Source organism: Dufourea novaeangliae, unplaced genomic scaffold, assembly GCF_001272555.1.
Source record: "Dufourea novaeangliae isolate 0120121106 unplaced genomic scaffold, ASM127255v1 scaffold25, whole genome shotgun sequence".
In the NCBI taxonomy this organism is placed as follows: domain Eukaryota; kingdom Metazoa; phylum Arthropoda; class Insecta; order Hymenoptera; family Halictidae; genus Dufourea; species Dufourea novaeangliae.
In genome coordinates, this window is record NW_015373901.1 from 2,814,854 (window position 1) to 2,840,127 (window position 25,274).

The 25,274-nt window shown below is 31.2% G+C and overlaps 5 protein-coding genes across 5 annotated transcripts; 2 read left to right on the forward strand and 3 right to left on the reverse strand.

Moving 5' to 3' along the window:
- Positions 1 to 106: 106 nt before the first annotated feature.
- LOC107193726 (AP-1 complex subunit gamma-1) lies at positions 107 to 11,808 on the reverse strand. Its single transcript, XM_015583231.1, has 14 exons — positions 11,703 to 11,808; positions 7,383 to 7,444; positions 6,645 to 6,837; positions 6,400 to 6,546; positions 6,002 to 6,317; positions 3,938 to 4,348; positions 3,616 to 3,846; positions 2,883 to 3,104; positions 2,235 to 2,362; positions 1,854 to 2,127; positions 1,513 to 1,771; positions 913 to 1,073; positions 750 to 842; positions 107 to 236 (listed from the first exon to the last, which is right to left on the reverse strand). The coding sequence occupies exons 1-14, from the start codon at positions 11,759 to 11,761 to the stop codon at positions 135 to 137; spliced, it is 2,658 nt and encodes an 885-aa protein (XP_015438717.1). The 5' UTR covers positions 11,762 to 11,808; the 3' UTR covers positions 107 to 134.
- A 404-nt stretch (positions 11,809 to 12,212) lies between these two features.
- LOC107193698 (ADP-ribosylation factor-related protein 1) lies at positions 12,213 to 14,795 on the reverse strand. The gene is made up of 5 exons (XM_015583191.1): positions 14,607 to 14,795; positions 14,359 to 14,529; positions 13,775 to 13,856; positions 13,527 to 13,698; positions 12,213 to 12,412 (listed from the first exon to the last, which is right to left on the reverse strand). Exons 1-5 carry the CDS (start codon positions 14,697 to 14,699, stop codon positions 12,313 to 12,315), a joined length of 618 nt encoding a protein of 205 aa, XP_015438677.1. The 5' UTR covers positions 14,700 to 14,795; the 3' UTR covers positions 12,213 to 12,312.
- Positions 14,796 to 15,419: 624 nt separating this feature from the next.
- Positions 15,420 to 17,836, forward strand: LOC107193690 (post-GPI attachment to proteins factor 3). Its single transcript, XM_015583183.1, has 7 exons — positions 15,420 to 15,555; positions 15,933 to 16,075; positions 16,154 to 16,306; positions 16,414 to 16,538; positions 16,686 to 16,819; positions 16,899 to 17,103; positions 17,168 to 17,836. The coding sequence occupies exons 1-7, from the start codon at positions 15,420 to 15,422 to the stop codon at positions 17,244 to 17,246; spliced, it is 975 nt and encodes a 324-aa protein (XP_015438669.1). The 3' UTR covers positions 17,247 to 17,836.
- Positions 17,837 to 19,761: 1,925 nt separating this feature from the next.
- On the forward strand, positions 19,762 to 22,316 carry LOC107193670 (tubulin gamma-2 chain). Its single transcript, XM_015583159.1, has 9 exons — positions 19,762 to 19,852; positions 20,155 to 20,357; positions 20,600 to 20,746; positions 20,819 to 20,955; positions 21,034 to 21,228; positions 21,294 to 21,405; positions 21,522 to 21,653; positions 21,722 to 21,904; positions 22,110 to 22,316. The coding sequence occupies exons 1-9, from the start codon at positions 19,804 to 19,806 to the stop codon at positions 22,311 to 22,313; spliced, it is 1,362 nt and encodes a 453-aa protein (XP_015438645.1). The 5' UTR covers positions 19,762 to 19,803; the 3' UTR covers positions 22,314 to 22,316.
- A 1-nt stretch (position 22,317) lies between these two features.
- LOC107193669 (tRNA (adenine(58)-N(1))-methyltransferase catalytic subunit TRMT61A) lies at positions 22,318 to 24,692 on the reverse strand. Its single transcript, XM_015583158.1, has 4 exons — positions 24,338 to 24,692; positions 23,307 to 23,576; positions 22,884 to 23,053; positions 22,318 to 22,680 (listed from the first exon to the last, which is right to left on the reverse strand). The coding sequence occupies exons 1-4, from the start codon at positions 24,690 to 24,692 to the stop codon at positions 22,507 to 22,509; spliced, it is 969 nt and encodes a 322-aa protein (XP_015438644.1). The 3' UTR covers positions 22,318 to 22,506.
- Positions 24,693 to 25,274: the final 582 nt, after the last annotated feature.

Sequence of the window (25,274 nt, forward strand, 5' to 3'; positions counted from 1 at the left end):
TTTTTGTCAAGTATGTCCTTCTATCAATTCTTCCTTTCACCCGATGAAAGGATGAAATTGGGTTTCAGTCTATTTCAGACTCAATTACTTATTTAGACAGGCATATGTACAATTGTCTTCCTCAGTATATTTTGTCACTGTGTTGCCAATGGAGGAAAAGTATTTACTTCTGCTTGTTCCAAAACTGGACCTGCTGGTCCAGTGTATGAGATACGTAATCTCATTCTTAGAGGTACCTGAATTAAAAAAAAAAAGCATACATGCGTAATAAGTACAGAGCAATTCAGTTCATACAGACAAATGAATTCAGCAAAATTATTGTTGAATTATTGTGTATACGCATAAACATAGAAATATAAACTATGCGTCACCCCGAAAACGGGGGTCACAAATTTAGAAAGAGGTAGATAGCTTTCGGAGGACTTGGCATCTCTTTTTAAATCTAAGTGGTGAGGTGTGAGGTTCTGGGGTCTCGGTTTTCACTGGCTGACTTAGCTATATTAGAAAGAGATAGTCTTCTGAAAGTAACCTGTCTCTTTTTAAAGTTGGGACGCCGGACCAGCCTGACGCGCAGTGTATACATATTTCTATGTCTATACGCAAAAGTAACGGCCACTTCATTTAAGTTGATATTATTATTTTAGTTTATTTTATCGATGGAAAATTCAATCTTTGCTAAAAAAAATAGGGATTATTTTTGGACACACACACCTAATAGTTAAAAATAAGATATCATTAGAAAAACATACTTTGTTGATATTCGTAATTTTCAATACTTGTGTGACTTGCCCAGAAGGAGAAATGACTGTGCTTGACGGAGACAACATTTGTAGTTGGAATGTCTGAATATGAAAACAATTAATTACATTGTTAATATAATGCATAGGAATATAAACGTTTTACGAATCTTACCTTAGGAACTGCCGCTTGAAACAGAAAATCAGTCAGTATAGCACTTCCAGAATTCTGAGCTGACATGTTTATAATTAATAGATCAGCGATATCTGGCGGTCTTTCTAATCTGAAAGTTATTTTAAGTCCTGCTTTATCCAAAACAATCATGGTAGCTGCATCTGAAATTACAAAATATAATACAAATTAAAAATCTAAAAGTAATTTAAACATAAGAAATGAAAATTATAAATGTTTCAGGGTGTGTCACGTAATGTAAGCATTTTCCAAGATTTTACAAAAAAATTCTGTTAAACAAAAGTTTAACTATATTTAAGTGTGCATAACTTTCATAAATGAAATTTTCTTCCCAGACATGGATGTTACTTTCTGTTTTTTTTAAATGAAACTACAGCACTTTTTAAATATTAAAAGTAACATCCATATTTCCGGAAAAATGCAGATGAAGAAACTTTGATTTCCTAAAGTTATACACATTTAAATATACTTCAATTTTTGTCTAACACTTTTGCATAAAATTCAAGGAACGTCCGAAAATTTCCTGGTGACACTTAAGTGAGGTACCTGGTTTACAGGTATATTTTATAAGAGTACACAAACCATTTTGAGTTGACGATGAATTAAGTAAACCATCGACTAAGAAGTTGCCCGTGTTGGTAGGACTGAATACTTGCGTTGGCGTTTGTGCCTGAGGCAGTGTAGATGTAGATGTAGATGTAGATGTAGGCGCACTTAAATCTAAACTACCGAGTAAGTCCAATAGATCATTATTGTTCACCGCAGCGGTTGTATTATCAATTTTATAAAATTTACTTAAAATGGTTGTATAATTTTTATATCGACGATTTATATTCGTAACCTTTTTACAGTGTCCTCGTTTTGTTATTTAACAATGAACACATACTAGTAACCATTCATTCCTAATAGATTACTTGATTTACATTACAAAATAATTGCTGTGGGCTTACTGAATCAGATGGTGGTGTACTCGCTTCCAAAACTGTTGATTTCTCTTCTTCTGGTTCTGGTTCACCGTTAACCATACCAATAATTCCGTTAGCCTGCGGTCTTGCTGTTTCCATCGGAGGCATTCTTTCAAGCAATGCAGGACGTAAATGATCGTATTTTCTGAACAACTGTGAGAATTCAGTGCCTCTTTGCTGCAACTCGATATGTAAATTACTTCCAAACGTGTCAATTATTTGACGAATTTTCCTACAACAAGGAACAAGTATTTTATACTTATAAGTATGAGAAAAAGATACACCATATAATACAGTAACAGAAAAAAAGTAACCAATTAACTTCTCAGTATTACTTACTCATTTCCCTTTTGGAATCTAGTGCTCAGTTTTGTGAGAGACAATAGAGTATATTGTTTTGTAACAACTGTATTTTGTGGACTCCATAGTAACCTCTGATAGACATCAATGACTTCGTCTTCTATTATCTAATAATAATAAAAGTAAATGATAAAAATAACATGTTTGAATGTCGCAATTTCATTTATGTTTTATTAAAAATTCGGAAAGTATAAAAAGAGATGTATACACAGGGAAAACCAAGATGGATAGTACAACTGGAAAGGATTTTTGCATATCGAATAATCTCATACCCGGTTTACTACCCGTTCTGGCCCATTTTGTATAGTATCAAAGACGAGATATAAGAATAGACCTAACATCTTATGGGACTGGTTCGAGCACACTCTACATAAAAGTTTTTATACGTGACTGCATATAGCAATACATACATACATACATACATTATTGTCCTGGTTTCGCTAGCAAGGAATGGAATACTGAAATGGTACGGGGGCTTCTGACGCCCCCGAAGCATAAGACAGGAAATTACATTGCATGTTAGGTCTATTCTTATATCTCGTATGTGATAGTATCCAAGTACGTTCAAAGATGAAAGAAAGTTGGAAAAAAAAATATCGAATACAAAAATGTACATGTACAACATACATTGACGGGAGCATCTACATCATCTGATGGTGGCCCGTACAGTAACAAATCACCATATTCACCGATGCACCACGTTGCTACTTGAGCCAACGGTTGTTTGTCAGATGTATCTTTCTCTAATGCTTTCCATAATGCACTAACCGCGTAACCTTGCTGTGCTTGTGTTTCCGAAATCAACTGTATAGTACATGCTACTACATCATCTCTGACATAATTACCAGCCTGAAAAGCAATAATTAGTCAAAATATGAACGTTATAGATGTGTGAGATGTATGTAAAAGCAATGGCCATTTCTTCATCTAAAATCTTTATCGATATTGAGCAATTGTTGCAGCATTTTTACTCTGAGTAGTTTCCTTTGATTTCTTTGACTTTTTTCTATTTTTTTGTTAAACGTTGAATTGCTCTACAACCACAGCACAACTTGAATTCAACAGCTACAGTAATGTCTCAATGAGTGCGAAGTACTGGGCTCCACTTCGGAGCATTCGTGGCAAAGCGGAAACGATTTCAGCCCCTCATAAATTTGTTGTTGGCACGAAGCCGAGCCTCAGCTTAGCTTCTGTTTACTCTGTTTTGATTGATTAGAAAATGGGACTCCCCCCCCCCTCTGTGGTGGGACTAACGCCGTTCCTCGTGTCGCATTCATCAAGAGATCACTGTATTACTATTGCATACGTCTAATACACACAATGAAGAAAACAATATAAGAAGATAAAGCAAATTACATACAGCGACGAGAACTTTAAACAAGGTTTCGAGGTGCCAACGTTTGTTTGGTGCGAATCTCTCTGCAGACATTACTATATTACTACTGCACTGAGCTTTAAATTCTGGATCAGCACGTTCCAAAAATAGTAATAATTCCTTCATCATATTCCTAATATTGTTTGTATTTACGAGCGCAAAACTGAGTTCCATTGCTCGCCTTCTGATCGATACATCTGGATCTTTTAAACATTCCTGTAGAATAAATAAATGAAATATATAAATCATTATATTAAACTGTAAAATAATTGTATTAAAGAATACATAAACAACATAAGAAAATTACCAGAATCGTTGAACGATGTCTCTGCACTGCACTTGTGTCGACATAAACTGTTTTTAATAATGTATTCAAAGCAACGTATCGTATGTTCTTATCATTATTTAACAAAAATCGGCCTAAAATATTTACTGCCAGTACTCTAAGCCCACTTTCGGACTTTATGTCCATAATGGATAATACAGTTTCGTACAGTATCGTGTTTCCAACATTTTTGCTAGTCTCCGTGTTTGTTGCAACTTGCGCAAGTATATCGTTCATTGCTTCCGATGCGTCAATATCATTGCGTCCCAAAATTCGCAGGAGACGTAGTATTTTCACTTGAAGGAAAGGATCAGACACTCCTGACACATCATGTTCCGGTGAGTATCCAGCTAGGATTAAGTTCTTGAGGATTCTTACAAGATTTGGCACAATCTGAAAGAATAGTATTAATTTCAGTGTATAAAATTCATTATTCGTATTAATTTACACGTAAAAGTTAAACGAAGAAATCTGAAAACATATAACGAGAAAACAGTTTACCATAATGACATTGCATACACATTATACTGACAAAGTATCTTCCGGACTTATAAAAAAGCAACGTTTAATACTAAATATAAGGAGAGGAAATATAATTCCACTTTGAAGAAAAAGTATAAGCTACTAAATAAAAAAAAAATAAAGTCAGTAGTAGCAGTTGGTTTGGAAAGTAACATTGCATCGAGAAAAATTTGTAATAGAATTAACTAGAAGAAAACTTTGGAAAACTATACTTTGCAAAGTTAAACATATAGACAATAGTAGATATCACTACAAATAATATAGATAAAAAAACTACATTAAAAAACTGCACAGTACTTTATCAATATATTACTTCATTCAATAATAGTATAACTGTAGTGTTGTTACAACGATACACTGCAGTTTGAATATATCCAACAAAAGTTCTAATATAAATGATACTTTATTGTGTAACTATTTTTGCATTTCATGCAGTTTATAAAAATGTACATGACTATAACATAACTGTCTGAAATACTGAATGTTATTTAATTTACAATATTATCAATAAACATATAGTTTTTAAAATGTAAATAACTAATAATGATTAAAACAAAAAAAATACTGCTTCCATATAATTTGCGTCTTCAAAATTTAATCAGTACTGATACTGTGTTAAATATCTAGGATTAAAATAAGTATCAGAATATAATTATTTTATATAAAATATATAATGATAAAATTATGTTAATAAAAATATGCAATATGAAAATGATAATCAAGTCAGACTATTCAAAAGAAATCTTCACGGACTATATTTTTAAAATACATGCACGTATTTTCGTATTCTTTATAACATGTTGACAAACTGTAACGAAGCAATTAATACGAGCAATTGTATGGTCATAATAAAGAAATTGTATAAAATAAAAGAAAAGAATGAAGTCTATAATAAGCAAACATGCAAAAGTATAAAGGATGCTTGTATGCATGTTACCTCTCGATGGCCGCATTCCTATGGAAGACAAAACCATACTTATATTATGAGTATTATCGGGAGCAGAAAATAAACGATTAGGAAATTATGTGTATAATTATTGTTCGTAATTATTAAGTAAGCAGTTAAAATTTTCAGTCAAATATTTCACGTATATGTTAAAATATCACTTTTGTATTAGTATCAAGCACACAATGATTCATGAAAACTAATACATAATTTTTTACTTTTCTCATATTATTGATCTTAATTATATTTATAGAAAATTATAGACTACATTCCTTTCTGTCATTTGTTATACTGTTTTAGGCTTGGTTTATCCAGTAAGGAAAAAACTTTCACTAATACTACTAAATTCAATGCCCTTGTAAGTATTAAAGCTACTACAATCTAGACTGCAACTATAGGACTAGTAGACTAGGAATGGCAACATCAAAGAACTTAAATTGTGTTAAAAAGAAAATATACAATCTTTTCGTATGCAATGACTTAAAATCTTTCAATAATGTTCAAGACATCTAAATATTCTACTATTTGATATACCGATTCTAATATTCTCATTGGTTATTAAAATATATTAAGCTTACCTTTTTGAAATGGTTTAATGTATCCACACTGTTCTCACACATTTCTGTGATAAGCGTAACACCAGTAATTAACACCCCATGATTTTTCTCTGTGATTAAGCTGCGTGTAGCGGGTAAGAACATTTCCATCAATTCTGGTACACGTCTAATGATTCTAAATGCACAGAGTGCTGCTTTCTTTCGAATATACGCATTCGGTGATTTCATCAGCCTTTCAACTTCAGACGCTAAATCTCTCGCCATTTCCGGTGATGCAATTGCACCCAAAGTACATAATGCTAAACCGATAACGAACTGTGTTGAACTATTTAAATCACTGTAAAAAAGATGTTTGTCGTTACTACTTCTGAATGTATTTAAGGTTAAATAGTATTTACGTAATGTTATAAAAACGTCACTTTTTTAAGCAATTAGTAATTAATAGATGAACATCCTGTCGTTCATCTAACAGTAACATTGCACCTAAATAACCAATTCGTTTGTCCGTAAACCTCGGGGATGCAATCAGTTTCAAACATTCTAATTGGCCGAAATGTGCCGGATACCTGAAAAATTAATCAAGATTTAAATTTTAACGACATAAACTAATTAATACTATTCCAATAAATACACCGATGTGGTACACAAGAAATTAGACACAAACCCAAGCATGTGAATGTACAAGAGTTTTGCAATATTGCGGCATCTCCATACACTGTCTTCTTCTCTAAACGTTGAACGGATATATGCACATTCTTTGTTAACAACTGTTCTCTCTTCTGCTGCAGTGCGGGCAGCCCTTATTTGTCTGATGAGATCCCTCAGTCGTGTTGGTGCAGGCATTCTAACTGTTGAGACTTTTAAATTACACATATGTTATCAATTTTAGTGTTAGTAGAATTTAATGAGTTAAATGCTCAAGCTAAGGACGATGATCACAATGGAACTGATTTTCACGAAAATCATAAGTACTAGTATAAAATGAAGTAATATTAGGTATATACAAAAGTAAGGACTATACGTATTTAAGTCGATATCCTGATTTTATTTTCTTTTACCATATCAATATAGAATTCAACTTTTTCCAAAGAAATATGCAAAGTTAATGAAAATGAGGGGAATTAATTTGAGTAACATTAAATATAATTTTTCAATGGAGAAACGACCGTTAATAATGTATATTTTAAACAATAATTAAAAAATATATGTATAGAAATAGGTTTTTTATAATATAAATTATAAAATTTAATAATGATGATAAATAATAATTATGTGTACAAAATAATTGTAATGTTTAATATACAAAAAAAATATATGTAAATATCAACATAAAATAGCAAGCAGGAACATGAAATATAGGAGTAGATAAAAATATTTACTATTTCAAAAACATTACACTTACCTCTTTCTACTGCCTCATTAAAAGCTTGTTTTATGGAGGCCATGTTAAAGGCTGGGTTAAACCTGTAACGTACACACCCATGCTATTTTATACACACAAAGCATTTACATACCATTTTCTTTGTTGTGCAATGACACCTGTGATTTGATTCCAATTGTTATTTCTTATTTACTTGAATTAACTATATTATCATTACATTCACATAAAGAACTAGTCAAATTTTTCATTGTAATGTAAACAAACTGTATTTTTTTTTATTAAAATATAAAAACATTAACTAGCACATGGTGTATGAAGTTGATAAATGTCTTTTATATTATTATGCTTAAAACAATAATAATGGTTACTGCTACTATTTGATATATTATTAAACGTTTTTATAATATTGAGGATAATATATTACCCATGTTCTGAAGCATTCATGGTTTCACAGTGTAGCTTTCAAACGTATATGATGAGCTTCGGTAACACGAATGAAATGTAGATGAATATGGAACACGAACCGTTTGCTTCCTATTGGGAAAAGGTCAAGTAGTATTACAGAACATTGTAAAAAGTTACTTTGAGGAATCTTAAAAACTAACTATCATCATAACACAATGTCGGCAGAACTAAGTTAATGATCTCCATTTCGTAAAAATTACCAAAGTATTCAAGTGATGATCACATGATTAAGAAATTTTATTAAGGGGCTACATACATCCAGATGGAGGCAAAATTCAAGTTTTCAAAAATAATTTCCTTCCAAACTATATACTGCTAAACTTTTTCCTACAAGATTTTATATTAAAAATCCTTAAAATAAAACTTACTGTGTTTTGGCTAATTTGCAGGTAAAAAATTTCCAAAAATAGATTTTTTTAAAGGAGAGTTCCAAATCCAGATGTATAATATTTTTAAAACTACCAATCAATTAAGCTGAAACTTTGTCTATGAATTCTAAATTGGATTAGTTAATCTTATCATAGAGGTTTCTTAGTATTCCTATTAAGCTCTTTTTATAAATAAGAAAAAACCAGTAAAAAATTATAGCTTCAACTTTGAGCAGCTGTTGTGTGATAAAAAATAAATATTTTGAGAATCAGCTTTTAAAAAGAATATATTTTGTCATCTATGTCCAGAATCTGTCATTGTTTTTCATGTCAAACAAACAATACAATAACTACATCTGATACCATGAAAGTGTATCTCCTAAAGCATATCTTATGACATTGGCTTCATCATCATTATTTTTAAGTAAATATATAATACATTCTTTAATGCGCCAGATGTATGTAACTTCTTAATGTGTTTATGTTCTAAATAAATCCCACAAAGAATAGAGACAATCATTATTATGCTTTCAAATAAATAAATCAGAATTCCAATGTACAATCATAAAAAAATTGAGATTAGAAACAACCTTGCTTCAAAATTATTGTTACATTGCGAAATTTTATAAATTAGTCATTAAGTCTGATGATACAAAAGAAAAACTAATATATAATAAAAAGCTGAAAAACAATGATCATCTAATGAGTTCTTTTAATAGACGGAGAACGTGAACTCAACACCTTTGTGGCCATGTATTGCTATGTCTCTTCAAGTCTCACACTGGGAGCCGATGATGGTATTACTACATCTTCAGATTCACAAGTGGGTGCCAACAACATGATACGCTCCTTCATGATTCTGATAATTGTGACCAGTGGGTGACAAATACATTTAATATTCTTTTGTAATCACAAATGATTAATAGCGTTCTATTTTCGAGCAGATTTTTCGTATTTGCATCGATTGTTATAAAGATAACTTTACATTTTAGTTTCTGGACACGGCTCTCAGGTTTAACTGCTCCGTAGAATTTTCGGCCGCGACAGTGTTAATATACAATTATTTTGTTCACGTCACACAAAATAACCGGTTTCACTGACGAGATCTAAGCGCTCGGTGAAAAAAAGTGTTTGCATGCAATGGATATTACCTAGTCTTTGACTGTCACTCGACCACGAATTCACGTGTTATAAAAACGCGTCGCGGTCGCAGGCTCGCACAAGTCGGCAGCATATTGTAAAATGTGTAAACCGGTTATATAAAAGATTCGTTTGCACTGAAGGGCATCAAACCAAGGGTTAGTTTTCTAGCTGTCAAACAGTACCAAGTCAAGGACGTCGTTTTCCAGGCGACTCGAGTCCGGAAATCGAGCGACGTTTACGACGTATGTGTAGGACGGCACAGAGGCGCGTCGTGCGTAACGTCGTCGTGTCGGCCACCTTTTACACGCAAGTCGTATGACAAATACGGCGAGAAATGCCTCGCCTCCCAGGGCGCGAGTCGTGCGCCCTCACTCACTTTTGCATAGTCTGTCCTGCACCTGGGTATATCGGCTTGTATATTGTTTTATATATACACGTTGCATCCCGTGTAGTTTTCTTCCGAACTTGATTTCAACGATCAACAATACATACCGTAGAAAACTTCAATTTGGAACAACGGCTAATCAATTCCGGAAAAAACCATAGACATAATTAAACTGTTCACGGTCGTCCAGCCTATCGCGCGACAGTCACTCTCCTTAATAGTCCGCAGATTCGCGCACCAAAAATCAAAATGGCTACCCATTGTCACTGACGTTGTTTCTCCTGATAATACATACAACCGGTGGTCAAAATAGTGTCCACCCCACTCTAAACATCTCAGAGTTACTAGCTAAATAAGAGCTCTTTCTTGTGCTGTAATATTCAATGACCGGGTCGCAGTACTAGGTTCGTGGGCAATTTTAGCGGTAACTAATTCATCTCTTCGACTACATTTTATTTACTCGAGAACAAAGATCCTCGACAATTACGATCAGCTGACGTTTAGTCTCTACGACTAAATAATTTTTAACTAATATTCTACGTATACTAAGTAAAATGTATAAAAAGTATTTCGCAACCTGTTCGACGCTTGTGGCTATATATTGAGCACTTTATTATTAAAACTTATTCCAAAGTAAAAGAGAATAGTATAAATGAGCACAAAGTGCATTTCCGTGACACTATATGAGACCTACAAAAGAAAATGCGGTGTTTCGACTTTTGACAACATCTATCCCATTTTTTTAGACATTCCCCTGATAACACTATTAACATATCAACTATTGTCATAGTCGGCTATCGATGTCCTTGTTTCTCAGCAGTCATCGAGCGATTAGTTGAACAAAATTCAAGCAATAATGTGAACACAGAAAACGTTGATAGCGAACTGTAAAGCCCCGGAGGCTTGTAACAGTTCGAACATTCACGAGATATTCAAATTCTCATTGGAATTTGAATTTTAGTAAAAGCTTGTAAGCTTTTCTGAGTTCGAATATTGTTCTAACTACATAATTCAAACTTTTTGCCATATGTGGAAAAATCTAACAATTACAGAATTTTGTAACATATCTGATAAAAATATATTTTATATTGAACTTTATGTCAAATGAATAACGTATTACTACAGGAAAGAAGTACTCCTTTCGGTACGTGACTTATAAGTGGTGAAGTAGGGTTGACAATTATTTTGACCGTTTGTTATTGAGATATTTCTGTGTATGTTATCGCAACCGATTTCTATATCGTGCGTGTCTCTTATGATTAGAAATATCGCTGAATATATAGATTCACAGATTCTTATTATGCATGGAATTCAAATTGTTTCGTTCCTTTCTAACCGTATTACCGGTTTTTTATTTATACGTTTACTCAACGTAGTGAATAACAATGATGCTTGTTTCTAAAACGCAATTTCAAATTGTTTTGGTAGAACTGAATGTTATAATTAAATTTCGGATGTTTATATAAATTAAAATTTTCATAACATTTATTTCAATTAAACGATTTACTGAGTTAGAAATAAACTAAAAATATTAGTAATCCTTGACCAGGCTCTTTTTTCTTGTTTTTATACACATTTGAATGTGTATTGTCTCTATTATAATAATATGTACATTGTTTGTAATTCTATCCATTGATGCAATGATTCCCTTGTTATAAATAAAACAATGTAGAAGTACGTATTACAATTCACACATGATACCAGTGTCATTGCACAACTGTTGTTATAAATAATAAGAGCTTGACATATAATGCCCACTACACATTCATGTGTGTCAATGCATAATATTTTTTCAATCAATTCAAACGAATTGTTTCTCAATTGAGATTAAATAATTTATAATGCAAATAATAATCAAAAATATAAATAATTATTTTAAACAAAATATTCTATTTTATTTAGATTGTATGCAACTTATTTACGCTTAGAACATTTAAACTTCTTTTATACATAAAAGATTAAACTTGTTAGGATGATCACCTTCTATTTAATTCCGGTGGTAGAATACTCCAATCGTCTGATTCATAATAAGGCCACATGATGCACTAAATCTTAACAAACAAGGAACTCTGCACAAAGACTTAGTTAAAATTACAATCCATATATTATACAGTATACACCTGTACTACCAGTTTTGTAGACTCTTTATCACCAACATAACAGAATATGAAGCAAGGTGTTGGCATTATCTCTTATCTCAGATACTACCTTGATAGCAGCAGTGTAGACAAGTTATGTTACCAAAATTGAAAAATCTATTAATTATTCTGAACCAATAATAAGAGATAAAAAATTAAAGCAATTTAAGTATAATTAAGAAAACAAGTAGTAAAAATTAATAAATTTAGGGCTATTTATTAATGAAATACATATTTTTTAATAACTATAATATAGAAAATGTCAACAGTTCAGGTGGGACTACATAAAAAATTAAAAGACAATAAAAGCACTGTCAATATTACAGTATTTATGTTTCATCAATATCAGATATCGTAAATGTAGTCGTTTTTAATGTAAATGTACACAATTTATATATTAAAATACTGTTTACAAATTAAGCTATGTTTTAAAAGAAAATAGGAATGTAATGTTAAGACAGACAACTGTCATTCTGGTTACGAGGTGGCCGAACATCGCTGTTTCTCTTGACACAGTCTACGAGCCAGTGAATGCCTTCATCTATACCAACCCTTTTACATCACACAAATCAATATTTAAAACAATGCTTGCAAATAAGCTGCATATGCTTCATAGCCTGTTTGGTTAATTATTACAACATAGTATTCTTCATTTTATATTTGATCACTTGACTTATATCATTTTATACATCATAGAAGACATCTTATACTTAAAAAAAAAATTTTATTGACCTTCGTACAACGAATATGGGGTCATTTTGACTTATTTATAGCAGTCATCGTATTCTTTGTAATTATATGTAAATGTAACATATGAACTTGAAAATATTGTATATATAATTTTACGCACAATTCCTTCTTGAAACCCACATACAATGGAAATTCTGTTACAGGTCAAAATGACCCTGCATTCGTCTACCACGTCAGTCCCAAACCATTCGCTTTCCGAGGGTTAATGGTTAATCTATTATACAGGCTTATAATATAAAGTAGTTTAATTGATCCAATAGAATATAATAATAATAATACTTTCACTAACTATTTAATCGTAAAAAGGGCACTATATTATGAAGCATATGCAACTTGTTTATAAACGTTTAATATAGCTATTATAGTGAGCTTTTTTTATTATTACATACTACAAACAAATAATTTTGTAAGATTTGTTTAATTAACCCCTTAACTTATGATTTAATTCGTAACAGCGTGAGCGATACTCGGCAATTATTTCATTCACACGCGCTTGAACACATAGCAGTTTTATTACAAAAATCATAAAATCTAATCAATTTTTATAAATATATAAGGAAACACATTTGGAAAAGGTGAACAACAAACCACACACGATGTTTGTCCGACAAACGTACGATGAGCCTGACACGTCGTTCTCATGTTTGGCCCGTAAAACCGATCACGAGTCTTACACGATATTATAAGTTAAGGGATTAAGACGATACTCTAGTTCTTCATTAATTGAAATATTTTGTTATACTTGAGTTTCAATTGATATTTAACTGTAACAAAATCAGAATTCTACGCACATAAAAATGTGCTCATATATGTACATACTATACATTGTGCATATCATGTACGTATAAACACGTTCCAAATTAAATTAGTTCACATGTATATTGTTATAATACAAGTAATTTAAGGATTTACATACCCATGTAATGCAGATACAGGCATTACCATGCAATCTCTTCTACCAATCAAATGTGCATTTTGATTAAAAATTGGTTTTACTTCTCTAACGCCCATACTGTCAGGCACATCTTGCTTATTTGCTAGAACTAAAAGCGGTACACCTATTAGGTGTTCAGATGATATAACTCTATCTGCAATAAAATAAAATTATGTTTTTATGTAACTTTCAAAATAGACATATATAAAACACTTTTTATTATATTTTACCAAATGTTAACTTAGATTCAGGTATTTTTTCACGATCCGATGAATCAACTATATATATCACTGCATGTGAATCAGCATAATACTGTGAACATCAAATAATTGTTATGTACAATGAGTAAGGAAAATATTCAGACATCTGTATCATTTCTACTCTTGTGCTTTATATTGTAAATGATATTCACTTAAATATTCCCATTTATTCTGAAGATATTTCAACTTACTTCTATTCCCAAATTTATATATATACATTATCATAGTAACTCACTATCACTATGTACATGCACAAGTCATTGTGGATTTGACATTGGCTCAGAAATGATTATAGGTTTGTGCAATAATAAACAAAATCATTCTTCTGTTTTTCTTCAACTATATAAATAACTGTACATAATAAATACAAATTTTTTACATTAATTTCAACTACAAACTACTTTAAAATGGCATAATATATTACATTTATTCAATGTACATTTATTTGCAATAAAAAACCACAAAAGTACAAACTATACTGGATCCAAATATTTTCATTACTTGTGGTACTTTAAATGTTTATACAGAAATACTATCATTATTTATTTATTTACTTTATCCCATAATGATCTTAGTTCTTCTTGTCCACCAAGATCCCAGAAGTTAAAACGAACACCAGCGATATCAATTTTTCCAATATTTAAACCAACAGTTGTCGTGATTTTGCTAGGATTCATACCCTTATAATTTTTTGTAAATTTCGTTTTCGCCGCTTCTAAGTATGTCTACGATATAAAAAGACATTGTAGAAATAAATTTATAACGATTTAACCTGGACTTCGCACACTTCGTCATATCTTACTGTTTTCCCAGCATTGTCGAGTCCTAATATTAGTATGAAATATTCATCTTTTTGCACAATATACTTGTACAATCCATGCAAAAGAGTGTACATTTCAAATTGTTTAAAGGCTCAAAAATTTGTGTTTCATATTGTTTACATATTATATTCATAAAAACATGTTACTCGTCATGATAGGTCACGTATTGACACCGCTGACACGTATCAACACGTATTATATTTCCTCTCTGGTATTATCGGGGGGTTGCACTCTCGTGTTTACGAATCGAATAGCGTTTTTGGCGCCGCCACAGTTAATCAGCGGAAATGAGACAACTAAAATGCAATATGGCGTACTGTGGCAGATGCTTCAAATAAAAAATGAATACTTAAGGTGATTCGTGCCAAATTCGAAAGACTAGATAATTAAATAAAATTCATACAGATTGTTTATTAGAACGAAATACACACACTCGAAAAATGTGAGAGACTAGGTCGCCGATGAAATAAATAAGAAAAAGTTTGTCAAATTTCAGTTTTTAACACAGCTCTTATGGCTTTCTTACGATTTCTTACCGGAAGTATAATCTTTTATTTTTCACAGAAACTGGAACTGGTAATCAAAAACTAGATACTGAAAGTATTCATATTCAACATTCAATAAATGATTGAGGATTTTAAATAATGGTATTAAGTAGTGTTGACATTTTATTGGGTTCACTGAAACAGTTTCATTACTAATAAGGTTTTACACAGTTTCACATCACTTACAGTTAATTCAAGACACCCAGTACCCAGTACAGTTTGTAGCGGCACCTGCGGCACACGAGCGGCATGTCAGAAGGGAGATGGATTTTCGTTTTAATACTTCAAATATTGTTCATAGCAAATACAACTGGTTCAACTGGAGATAGGTCACAATTTTATAGTTTATGTCTCTCAAAATGTCGTGACAATAATTGTGTAGGCGGTACGCATTCTTTATAATGTTATTACACAACTGATAATGCAATATGAACTTTTAAAAAATGCCGTTTAAAGCTTGTAATATCGCCACAAGTGTAATACATACCTACTTTGAAAAAGTAAAAAATATATTATGTTTTATATGTCACTTAATATTTTCACAAGTTTCAATGTGGATCACGAATAAAGAAATAAAATATATAATTTGTTTCTGGTAAATCTATACATATATTTATAAGTATTTATCAATGTATGTATGTATGATTTTACATCACATTAGATCTCGTAATTGTAAATCTATTGAAATTGTTTTGTTGATTGATGTTCAACTGTATTTTTTCATAAAGGATGTAATATTTATCGTTTATTAACATTTTACAGATGAAGACTTTAAAGTACAGCCTTCTGTATCATTAAGAATGTTACTTTGGTCATGTAAAGAAGATTGTAGTTATAGCTGTACCTGGGAGACAGTTAATTATTTTACTTCTCATGGCTTAAAAGTTCCTCAGTTTCATGGAAAAGTATATAATATCTATATTAGATAAATAAATGTTAAAAATAGATTCTGTCATGTAAGTTATTTGTCATTTTTATTTTAGTGGCCATTTATCCGCATTTTTGGATGTCAGGAACCTGCATCTGTCATATTTTCTCTATTAAATTTATGTGCTCATGTTACCATGTATTGGAAATTTAAAAGAAAATTGAGGCCCAATGAACCAATGTTTTATATATGGACTTACTTTAGTATGGTATATTGTACCTTTATATATTTTTATTTAGTTACTATATTCTATTTTCTTCAATTGTGCATGGATATGTTTCACTGTTATGCAAATTATAATTAATTTTATTTTAGATATGCATACATGGCTGGTTTTGGTCTTCTGTTTTTCATGCACGAGATACATCATTTACAGAAGTAATGGATTATTCTAGCGCATTTGTTATGGTCCTTACATTATTGTACTGTATGTTATTAAGGTAATATATAATTTCTAATTATAATATACAAGATTATTTTTTAATATCAATTTAATACAGAAAGTCCCATCAGTAATACATTGATCATATGACACACTTTATAATCTTTAATGCAAATTAGAAATACATTTCACTTTTTATTTCTAGAATAACATACAAGAATAATAGAATATTTGCTGTGATTACAAGCGGATACCTTAGTACTTTGTACACCCATTTATCACATTTGTGGTCTGGTGATATAAATTATGACTACAATATGAAATTTAATGTTGTGATAGGTAATTTTAATATATAATTTGTATAATTTATGTTTTCATGAGAAATAGTAAAATTATATTCACTTTAAAATACTTCTAGGTTTTTTAACATTTATTATTACAATGATATGGTGGCACCGTAATCGTAAAAGATTATCTTACATTTACCTGATTGGTTGGTTTAATGTGCTAACTGTTCTTGTTACTATATTGGAAGTAGCAGATTTTTCACCAATTTTTTGGGTATTTGACGCTCACTCTTTATGGCATGCTAGTACAGCTCCTCTGACAGTTCTACTATATAGGTATATCTAGTTTTTTAAATTCTGATATACATATTATCCATATATTTATAAATTTACGTTTCAGATTTATGATCGCAGATTGTTCTTATTTAAGAATATATTACAGTAAATTGACATTAGATATTGACCACCATATACGATAAATTCACAGGTCTACTGCAAGAGGGAGCTATGCCACAAAATGTTGAAAAATTAGATTTTTATTAATTCTTTCATCTAATTTATAACTACATGGCAAAATTCTTGCTTGTCTTATGATTGTATATATCCACGGTGGCCAAACTGCGGCTCTTTTAGACTCTCACTGCGGCTTCCATATACTTATGCAATGTTTTTTTATAAACTGACACATACTATATATACGTATATAATATCATATGTTTGTAAGTTTGCTGACTTTATTATGCAGTAGGATATACATACAGATTGTAAGCATAACTCATACTCTAATACTCTGCTCAGGTTCTCGAGTATCTCTGATAGGTGATATATGGCTCCTATCCTGACAAGATTTGGCCACCACTCGTATGTACCATCATATTATACTATGATAAATATTACTTTTCATAAAAGCTTCAATATCTCACAACGCGACCAGGCCTGCATTAAGATTTTGTATGGCCCAGGACTATCAAATTTTCGGTGGCCCCCTTGGTGAAAAAGTAGGGGGGGCGGGATTTTTTATAATACCTACAGCACAACAAAATACATAAATCTTCAAAAATTGAAATTTATCAAATAAAATTAAATAACGTTTAATCATAACGAAATGGAAGGTTCAGAACGGGTCCCTCTTGAAACGTGGGGCCCGGAGCTACAGCCCCCCTAGACCTCCCTTGATCTGTATTGGATTCCTCAATTGGTAACAGTATTTGTTTAGTTAAATAATTAAAGCACGGAAACCTATTATGCACATCATCTAGAAAAGAAGGAATTAATGAATTACTAAATAGAACATAATAAATAAATTACGTAAACGATAGAATAATTAACCATGAAAGTAAGCAACAATAAGCTGTAAACAGTGCACTAGTCAATATATTCTTCAAAGAATATTAAATATATAAATACAAGGAATATTAAAGTGTATCTATTAAATAGAATCACTACTGCATTCGTCATTTTATTGACTTACTGCTTTATAATCAAGTATATAAAACTTAAAAGCCTGAATTGCAGTTCGTTCAATAAGAATTTTTTTCACAAATTTTTAATGCGATAAATATAAAATTGTAATTGTGATTTTGTTCTTGGATACATTCCATTGTTAATTATGGGGTGATATGAAACAACTTTTTCCTTAGCGAAAAAGTTCTCAGATGCTATTGTTAACAAGATATTAATGAAAAACTTCGACCAACCAGCGTACGGGCATATGGCAGTGGTGGGTGAAATGTGTGAGTGAGAGCCCGTATCTATCATTTACTTCAAACATAAATATGTCGTGAATCACGACTCGTGATGTGTCCTGCCTCGCAACCCCTCCACAGGACTCCGACATCTGTCGTATGTCCCCAAGAATGAAAATTTCGAGACAAACGTATTGCATATGAAGCTTAGAACATCATACGGCAGATTTACGATTACGTTTTTGATACGTATTACTCACTTATATGTAATAAAATAGAATAAAAATATACTGTTAGTCCGATATTTGAAAATATACATGCGTTCGTTGTCACTGTTAAACTGTTGTAATAACAATGGAATAATAAAATAATTTACTCAAATGTACATAATAATATATATACATATTCATAAAAACAATATTAAGCGCAATAACTTTTTTGTACGCGAAAAAAAACCAATAGGTCCGTCGGGACGCGAACCGAAGACTCCTTTCTAATACGTCTACTTTACAGTGAACGGACGGAAGAGAATCCGTTTACGACCATGGTTCCTTTGATGATTTTCCGACGTACCGAACACTCATGATCTGACAACATTGTACTTTAGACTCGACAACACTGTAGAAGTTAGACTAGTTGAGCTCGAATGGATTTAACGTAGTTCACAAATTCACCGTTCTCATAACGTAGAGGGCAGCAGAAAATCCCTGACTTTTTACACTATCGGTATTTCAGAACATGAGACACGAAGTCCCATAAGATGCTAAGTCTATCCTATACCTCGTCGGTGATACTCCTTACATATGATATTCAATATAAAGGCACCGTTTTCGCGTGGCTGATAAATGATCAGGTTGCTTCTATCTTTTTTTAATAAAAAGAAACACAAATTATTATTAATCTATACGAGTGATACTCTAGTTTAGATTAAAATCTGCAGGAAGTGTCAAAAAATCCCAATATACAAATTTGTCGTGACATTTCTTGCCTCGCATCGCCTCCACAGGAGCCCGCGGCTGGTGGAGGCGATGCTTCCCCCATCACTGGTGTGCACCGCGAGGTCCATGATAGTACTATCGCATAAACAAAAACAATATCAGTAACTATTTTATATACCATTATCTTTTACTTAAATAAAAAAATATATATTATCAAAATTGATATACACAATATAAATAAATATTACTATTCTTTAGTTGTATTTGTTGGTAAAAAGGGAATAGTAACATATGTGCTGGTAAAAGGTGAAATGTCAATCAAATCAGAAGTCCATCCCGCGTAAAATTAAAGTCAAATAATTGTGATCTATTAATCCGTGTCTCCGTGAAAAGTTAATAATAAAAAAGTGAAAATGCCTTGTGAAATGATTACCTTGCAACTTGGCCAATGCGGCAATCAGAGTAAGTGATTTTTAATGTGTGTTTGTAACGAAATGTCAGTTTGTTTATTATTGATACATAGTGAAATATTTTATCGTCAGTATTTTTGACATTGCATTTTCTATTACGCTATTGAAACATTCATCTACTTAGAATATTTCTTCTAGTTTCTATGGAAAGTTTACTCTCCACTGTTTTTTTTTAGTGTAATACTGTAAAAAATAAATCCAAAGGTATTGATTTATACAACAATATTGAAATACTGAATTTTTTTAGTATCCACCGAAGTTTCTTAATCTTTAATTTTGCATTCTTTTTTTTAGTTGGATTTGAGTTTTGGAAGAAATTATGTGCAGAGCATGGCATTAGTCCAGAAGGTATTTTAGAAGATTATGCGACAGAAGGAACTGACAGGAAAGATGTATTTTTTTATCAGTCAGATGATGAACATTACATACCAAGAGCAGTATTATTAGATTTGGAACCTAGAGTAATTCATACAATTATGAATTCTCCATATTCAAAGGTATTATTGCATACATGTATACAAGCATTTATAAAATTGCAAATGTTTATGCAGATTTACAATTATTCTACACTTATTGTGACTTTGCACAGTAGTTCTTAAATGTCTAAAAGAGTATAATGAATAAATAGATTGTGAAGTAATTATTATTATTAATAACTGTCAAGTAAAGCATTTCCCTCTTAATTTATTTAGAATGCCAATAAATGCATTTATTAATATAAAAATTATTTTTCCATAAGTTGTACAATCCTGAGAATATTTATTTATCAAAACATGGAGGTGGTGCTGGAAATAATTGGGCATCTGGTTATCATCAGGGAGAGAAACTTCAGGAAGAAATTTTTGATATTTTAGATAGAGAAGCTGATGGAAGTGACAGTTTAGAGGTATGTTTGTATGTATATTAAGAAAGGTAACTTTCCATTTTAAAGTATTATTAACATTATTTGCATTTACAGGGATTCGTTTTATGTCATTCCATAGCAGGTGGTACAGGTTCAGGTATGGGCTCTTTTATGCTAGAATCTCTTGCGGATAGATATCCGAAAAAGTTGATAGAAACTTACAGCGTTTTCCCAAATCAAGATGAAATAAGGTATGTTTTGCGCAGAAACATTATACTCAAATAAAACCATAAGAAATGATAAACTTAGTTGTGTCGTTTTTCTTTTAGTGATGTGGTAGTACAACCATACAATTCTTTGTTAACACTGAAGAGATTGACACAATGTGCTGATTGCGTTGTTGTTTTAGATAACACTGCGCTTAACAGAATAGCATCAGACAGACTTCATATTCAAAATCCCAGTTTCACACAGATTAATCAACTTGTTTCTACTATAATGTCTGTTAGCACCACTACACTCCGGTAGAGTATTATTTATCTAGAGTAAAAAGTACTTTATTAACTAAATCATATCTTTTAAATACTAGGTACCCATCATATATGAACAACGACTTGGTAGGCCTAATTGCTCCATTAATTCCAACACCACGCTTACATTTTCTCATGACAGGATATACTCCACTTACTACTGATCAAGAAGTGAGTAACCACGTAATTAAATATGAAATAACAAATTTATTTAGAAGATGTACGTTTTCAAGAAGGATTGTACGTTCTCATTCATTATTAAAGTAGCATGTACTACATTTAAATAGGGAGCTTCCGTGAGGAAAACGTCAGTTTTGGATGTCATGAGGCGTTTGTTGCAACCAAAAAATATGATGGTTTCTACTGCTTTGGATAGGAATGCGTCTCATTGTTACATATCTATTCTAAATATTATCCAGGAAAGTTTCAAATTTTAAAGTAGACAATGTAAAAATGCATAAAATTATAATTATACCATTTTTTACAGGGTGAAGTAGATCCGACGCAAGTACATAAGTCACTACAAAGAATAAGAGAACGAAAACTCGCACAATTTATACCTTGGGGCCCCGCTAGTATACAAGTAGCTTTATCAAGAAAGTCCCCTTATATACAAAGTACCCACAGAGTGTCTGGTTTAATGTTAGCAAATCATACAAACATATCGTCTGTAAGTTATTTCTATTGTACAAATACTTTTACGCAAATAAGTAAAATCGTAATATAATTATATTACTTAATTATTTTAACGCTTGAGAAATTATTCTATAATTTGATCTAAATATATAATTTACAGAAAATGTAGTTTTTGGTATATAAAATGGTTATATATGATGAACAATTTGTCTTTTATATTATTATATGAAACATTTCAGTTATTTGATCGTGCCTTACAACAATATGATAAACTACGAAAACGAGAAGCATTTTTGGAACAATTCCGCAAAGAGAAGATGTTTGAAGACAATTTGGATGAGTTAGATAATTCTAGGGAGGTCGTCGAATATTTAGTAAAAGAATATCAGGCCGCTACGCGAGTCGACTACTTGTCTTGGAATCCGAACAAAGCAGAATCATAAAACATTTGGAATTGTAACGAGATTATTATGCGTACAAGTAACAATTTAAAATCTAAGCATAATTTCTTAATTTTACACTGCTTTCTTTATTATCAGTAGTTTTTACGAACCGAATAGATCTGAAATCGTATTTTCAACGTGACAGAAGTAATGAACATTTGTGATTTTCTCTTCGCCACAATTTCGAATTTAATTAGTTTATAGATTCTAAACTTATTTCCGACTTTCGTGCATAACACGGGGGTAGTGTAGCAATTGTAATAAACCCTGTATGACCAGGTAGAGAACGAGCATGCGTCACCGTAAGAAGTTTTGTCTGGTTTTGTTTTTCATTTTCACTTTGTTGTGCCATATCTGTATTCATATGCTAGAACATAGTTACACGATAAATATTAGTATTTCAAAACTTTAATATTATTGTCAATACAACAAAAATGCACGTGCCATTTACGCTACTATGATAATTGCGATATTTTTCTACAAAATTAAATAAAAATTGTAATTTTTTCCAAAGAGTATTCATCCATATTCTACCACATAACACTATCTGTTGTATGTTTTTTTACCAACCTCATGTTTCAAACATTCTAAATCCAGCATAGGAAGATTTTTATATTGTACATTCACTTCCCTTTGCAAACACTCGTACGTGTTTAATTCAATGAACCCCTTTGATGTTAATTTTGCGCAAGTACGTTGCACTTGTTCGATACAAGGAGAAAAAGAACAAAGTTTTCCACCTGAAAAATAATTAAGAAAATTTGTAGTTTTACTTAAGAAATTCTCAGAATTATATATCTGTTTATTTCATAATATTACGTTAATTATCGTTGCTTTAATTATATGAATTCTGTAGAAAAGAAAACACCATGAAAATAAAATACATTAAGAAGGTAACGCTACTATATTTGTTTACACGTTGTCATACAAAGATATACTCGAATATAACGTAAACTAAAAAGTTATATTCAATTCAGTTTAGTTATTTTGTACCTGATTTTTTAAAAGTGCATAATGCATGATCAATTGCCAACCATGGATGGGGAAGATCCAAAAATATTGTATCTACTTTATTATTTAATTCCCCAAATCCTTCCATGCAAACATCTTTATGACCTACTGTTACAAATTCACCGAGACCATGACTATGGAATTCTGCATGGGCAATATTGACACGGGGTTCATGAAAGTCAAATGTATAAAGATGCCCATGAGGACGTATTGCACGAATAAGTGCATGCGAAAGAGATCCGCTTCCCGTACCTGTAATAAGAAAACATAAGAATTAAGAATACTTAACATACATAGGGTAAATCACTCAAACATTTCATCTTAAATGATATTTCCATTTTACTATTACCAAGCAAGTATTTGAAAAATAATTCGTTTCATTTAATAGCATATTTTAAATAGTTGGAAACAGTTTTAGGGATGTAATCAGTTTTACGATTAAAAGTTATGTTGAAACATTTTTAAAATTCAACATTACATTTTTCATCATAACAGTTCTATAATCAATACCAAAATCAATAATAATAATACAAAATAATGTCTTTCAACGCTATATTTTCGAACATTGATTAATTTTCAACTGTCTGCACTGTATATTTACTTGTATTTGATCAGTTACAATAAATAATCATCAATCAGGGTTTACCATTTTATATATAGGGGGTCAGGGTCATGTGAAGGTCATAGAGTCACTTATTTTGGCTTTGTAATATCTACCAGACTATAACGAAAATTCAAAAAGTTTAATATAACTAAAAAAACACAAAATGATTTTGAAATCTTAACAATCTTGGTTTATAAAAAAACTGTTTTCAAATATTCTTAGATCTTATGAAATGGAATAAATTCTCTATTAGATATTCTCTGTAATATTACATAATGATAAATATATTTTAGGTTGAACATTTGAGCAACTCATTCTATATATTACATTTATAACTATTTACAATATTTGTATTTACAGCAGAAATAAAAATGTTCTCTCCAATAGATAAAATAAGTATGTGCTCAACCTGTTTCAATGACCACACTTCCTGGTGCCAAATCCATTAAATATATAATTAGGCTTACATCAGGACTATATATAATTTGTGTCCTATGAGGGACTGTTAATGTCCAAAGTTCTGGTGTTGGTTGTAACACGTATCCCCAACCACGTGAAAGTTGCACCTTTGTACCATACTTTTGTCCAACAAGAGATATAACTTTAAGCGCTCCATATATTGTTTGAAAAACATTATCAACCATACTACCCTTTTTATTCAGAATTTTTGGTTTGATTTCTAAGAAATGCATATTAGTAGGTCCTAGATACAAAACTACTACATCGCCTTCTTTTATAAATTCTTCCACTTTATTAAAACTCATTGTGCTAAAAGAAAAATACAATATATTTTTATGCTTTCTGTTTTGTTTTATTATAATACTATCTACAGAATACTTTGTACTACCTTTTGCAACCTATTCTATCGTTGTATTATCAATTATTTTAATTTGTGATATTTAATTTGAATTTATTAGAATACGTGTTACAATTTTCCTATAATATTAATTATAAAAACGCGTATGGAACATATGCTATTTAGTGCACATATTTATATTTTAGTTTTTTTCAATATAACTGTTTCATATGGTTTTGGAACATTATAATACAATTGGTTGTTACAATATTTACAGGTTATGAAACTGTGTAATACACGTGGTCGTTATCAGCATGGACCTGACCTGACGTACACAACGATTACAGCGCTGTGTGGCTAGTGAAAGATTCATGAAACTTTCGGTCTTCCTTAACATGGGCATAGGAATATTCCTATGTCCCCTAACTTCTTATGCATTTATATATAGCTGACAATGTTTCTGTGAATCGGTTTATAAAAACCTGTATTTGTATCGTAATTTAGTAACGAAAAGGGTAACTAGAAACAAAAATTCCGTTACTTTGTCTAC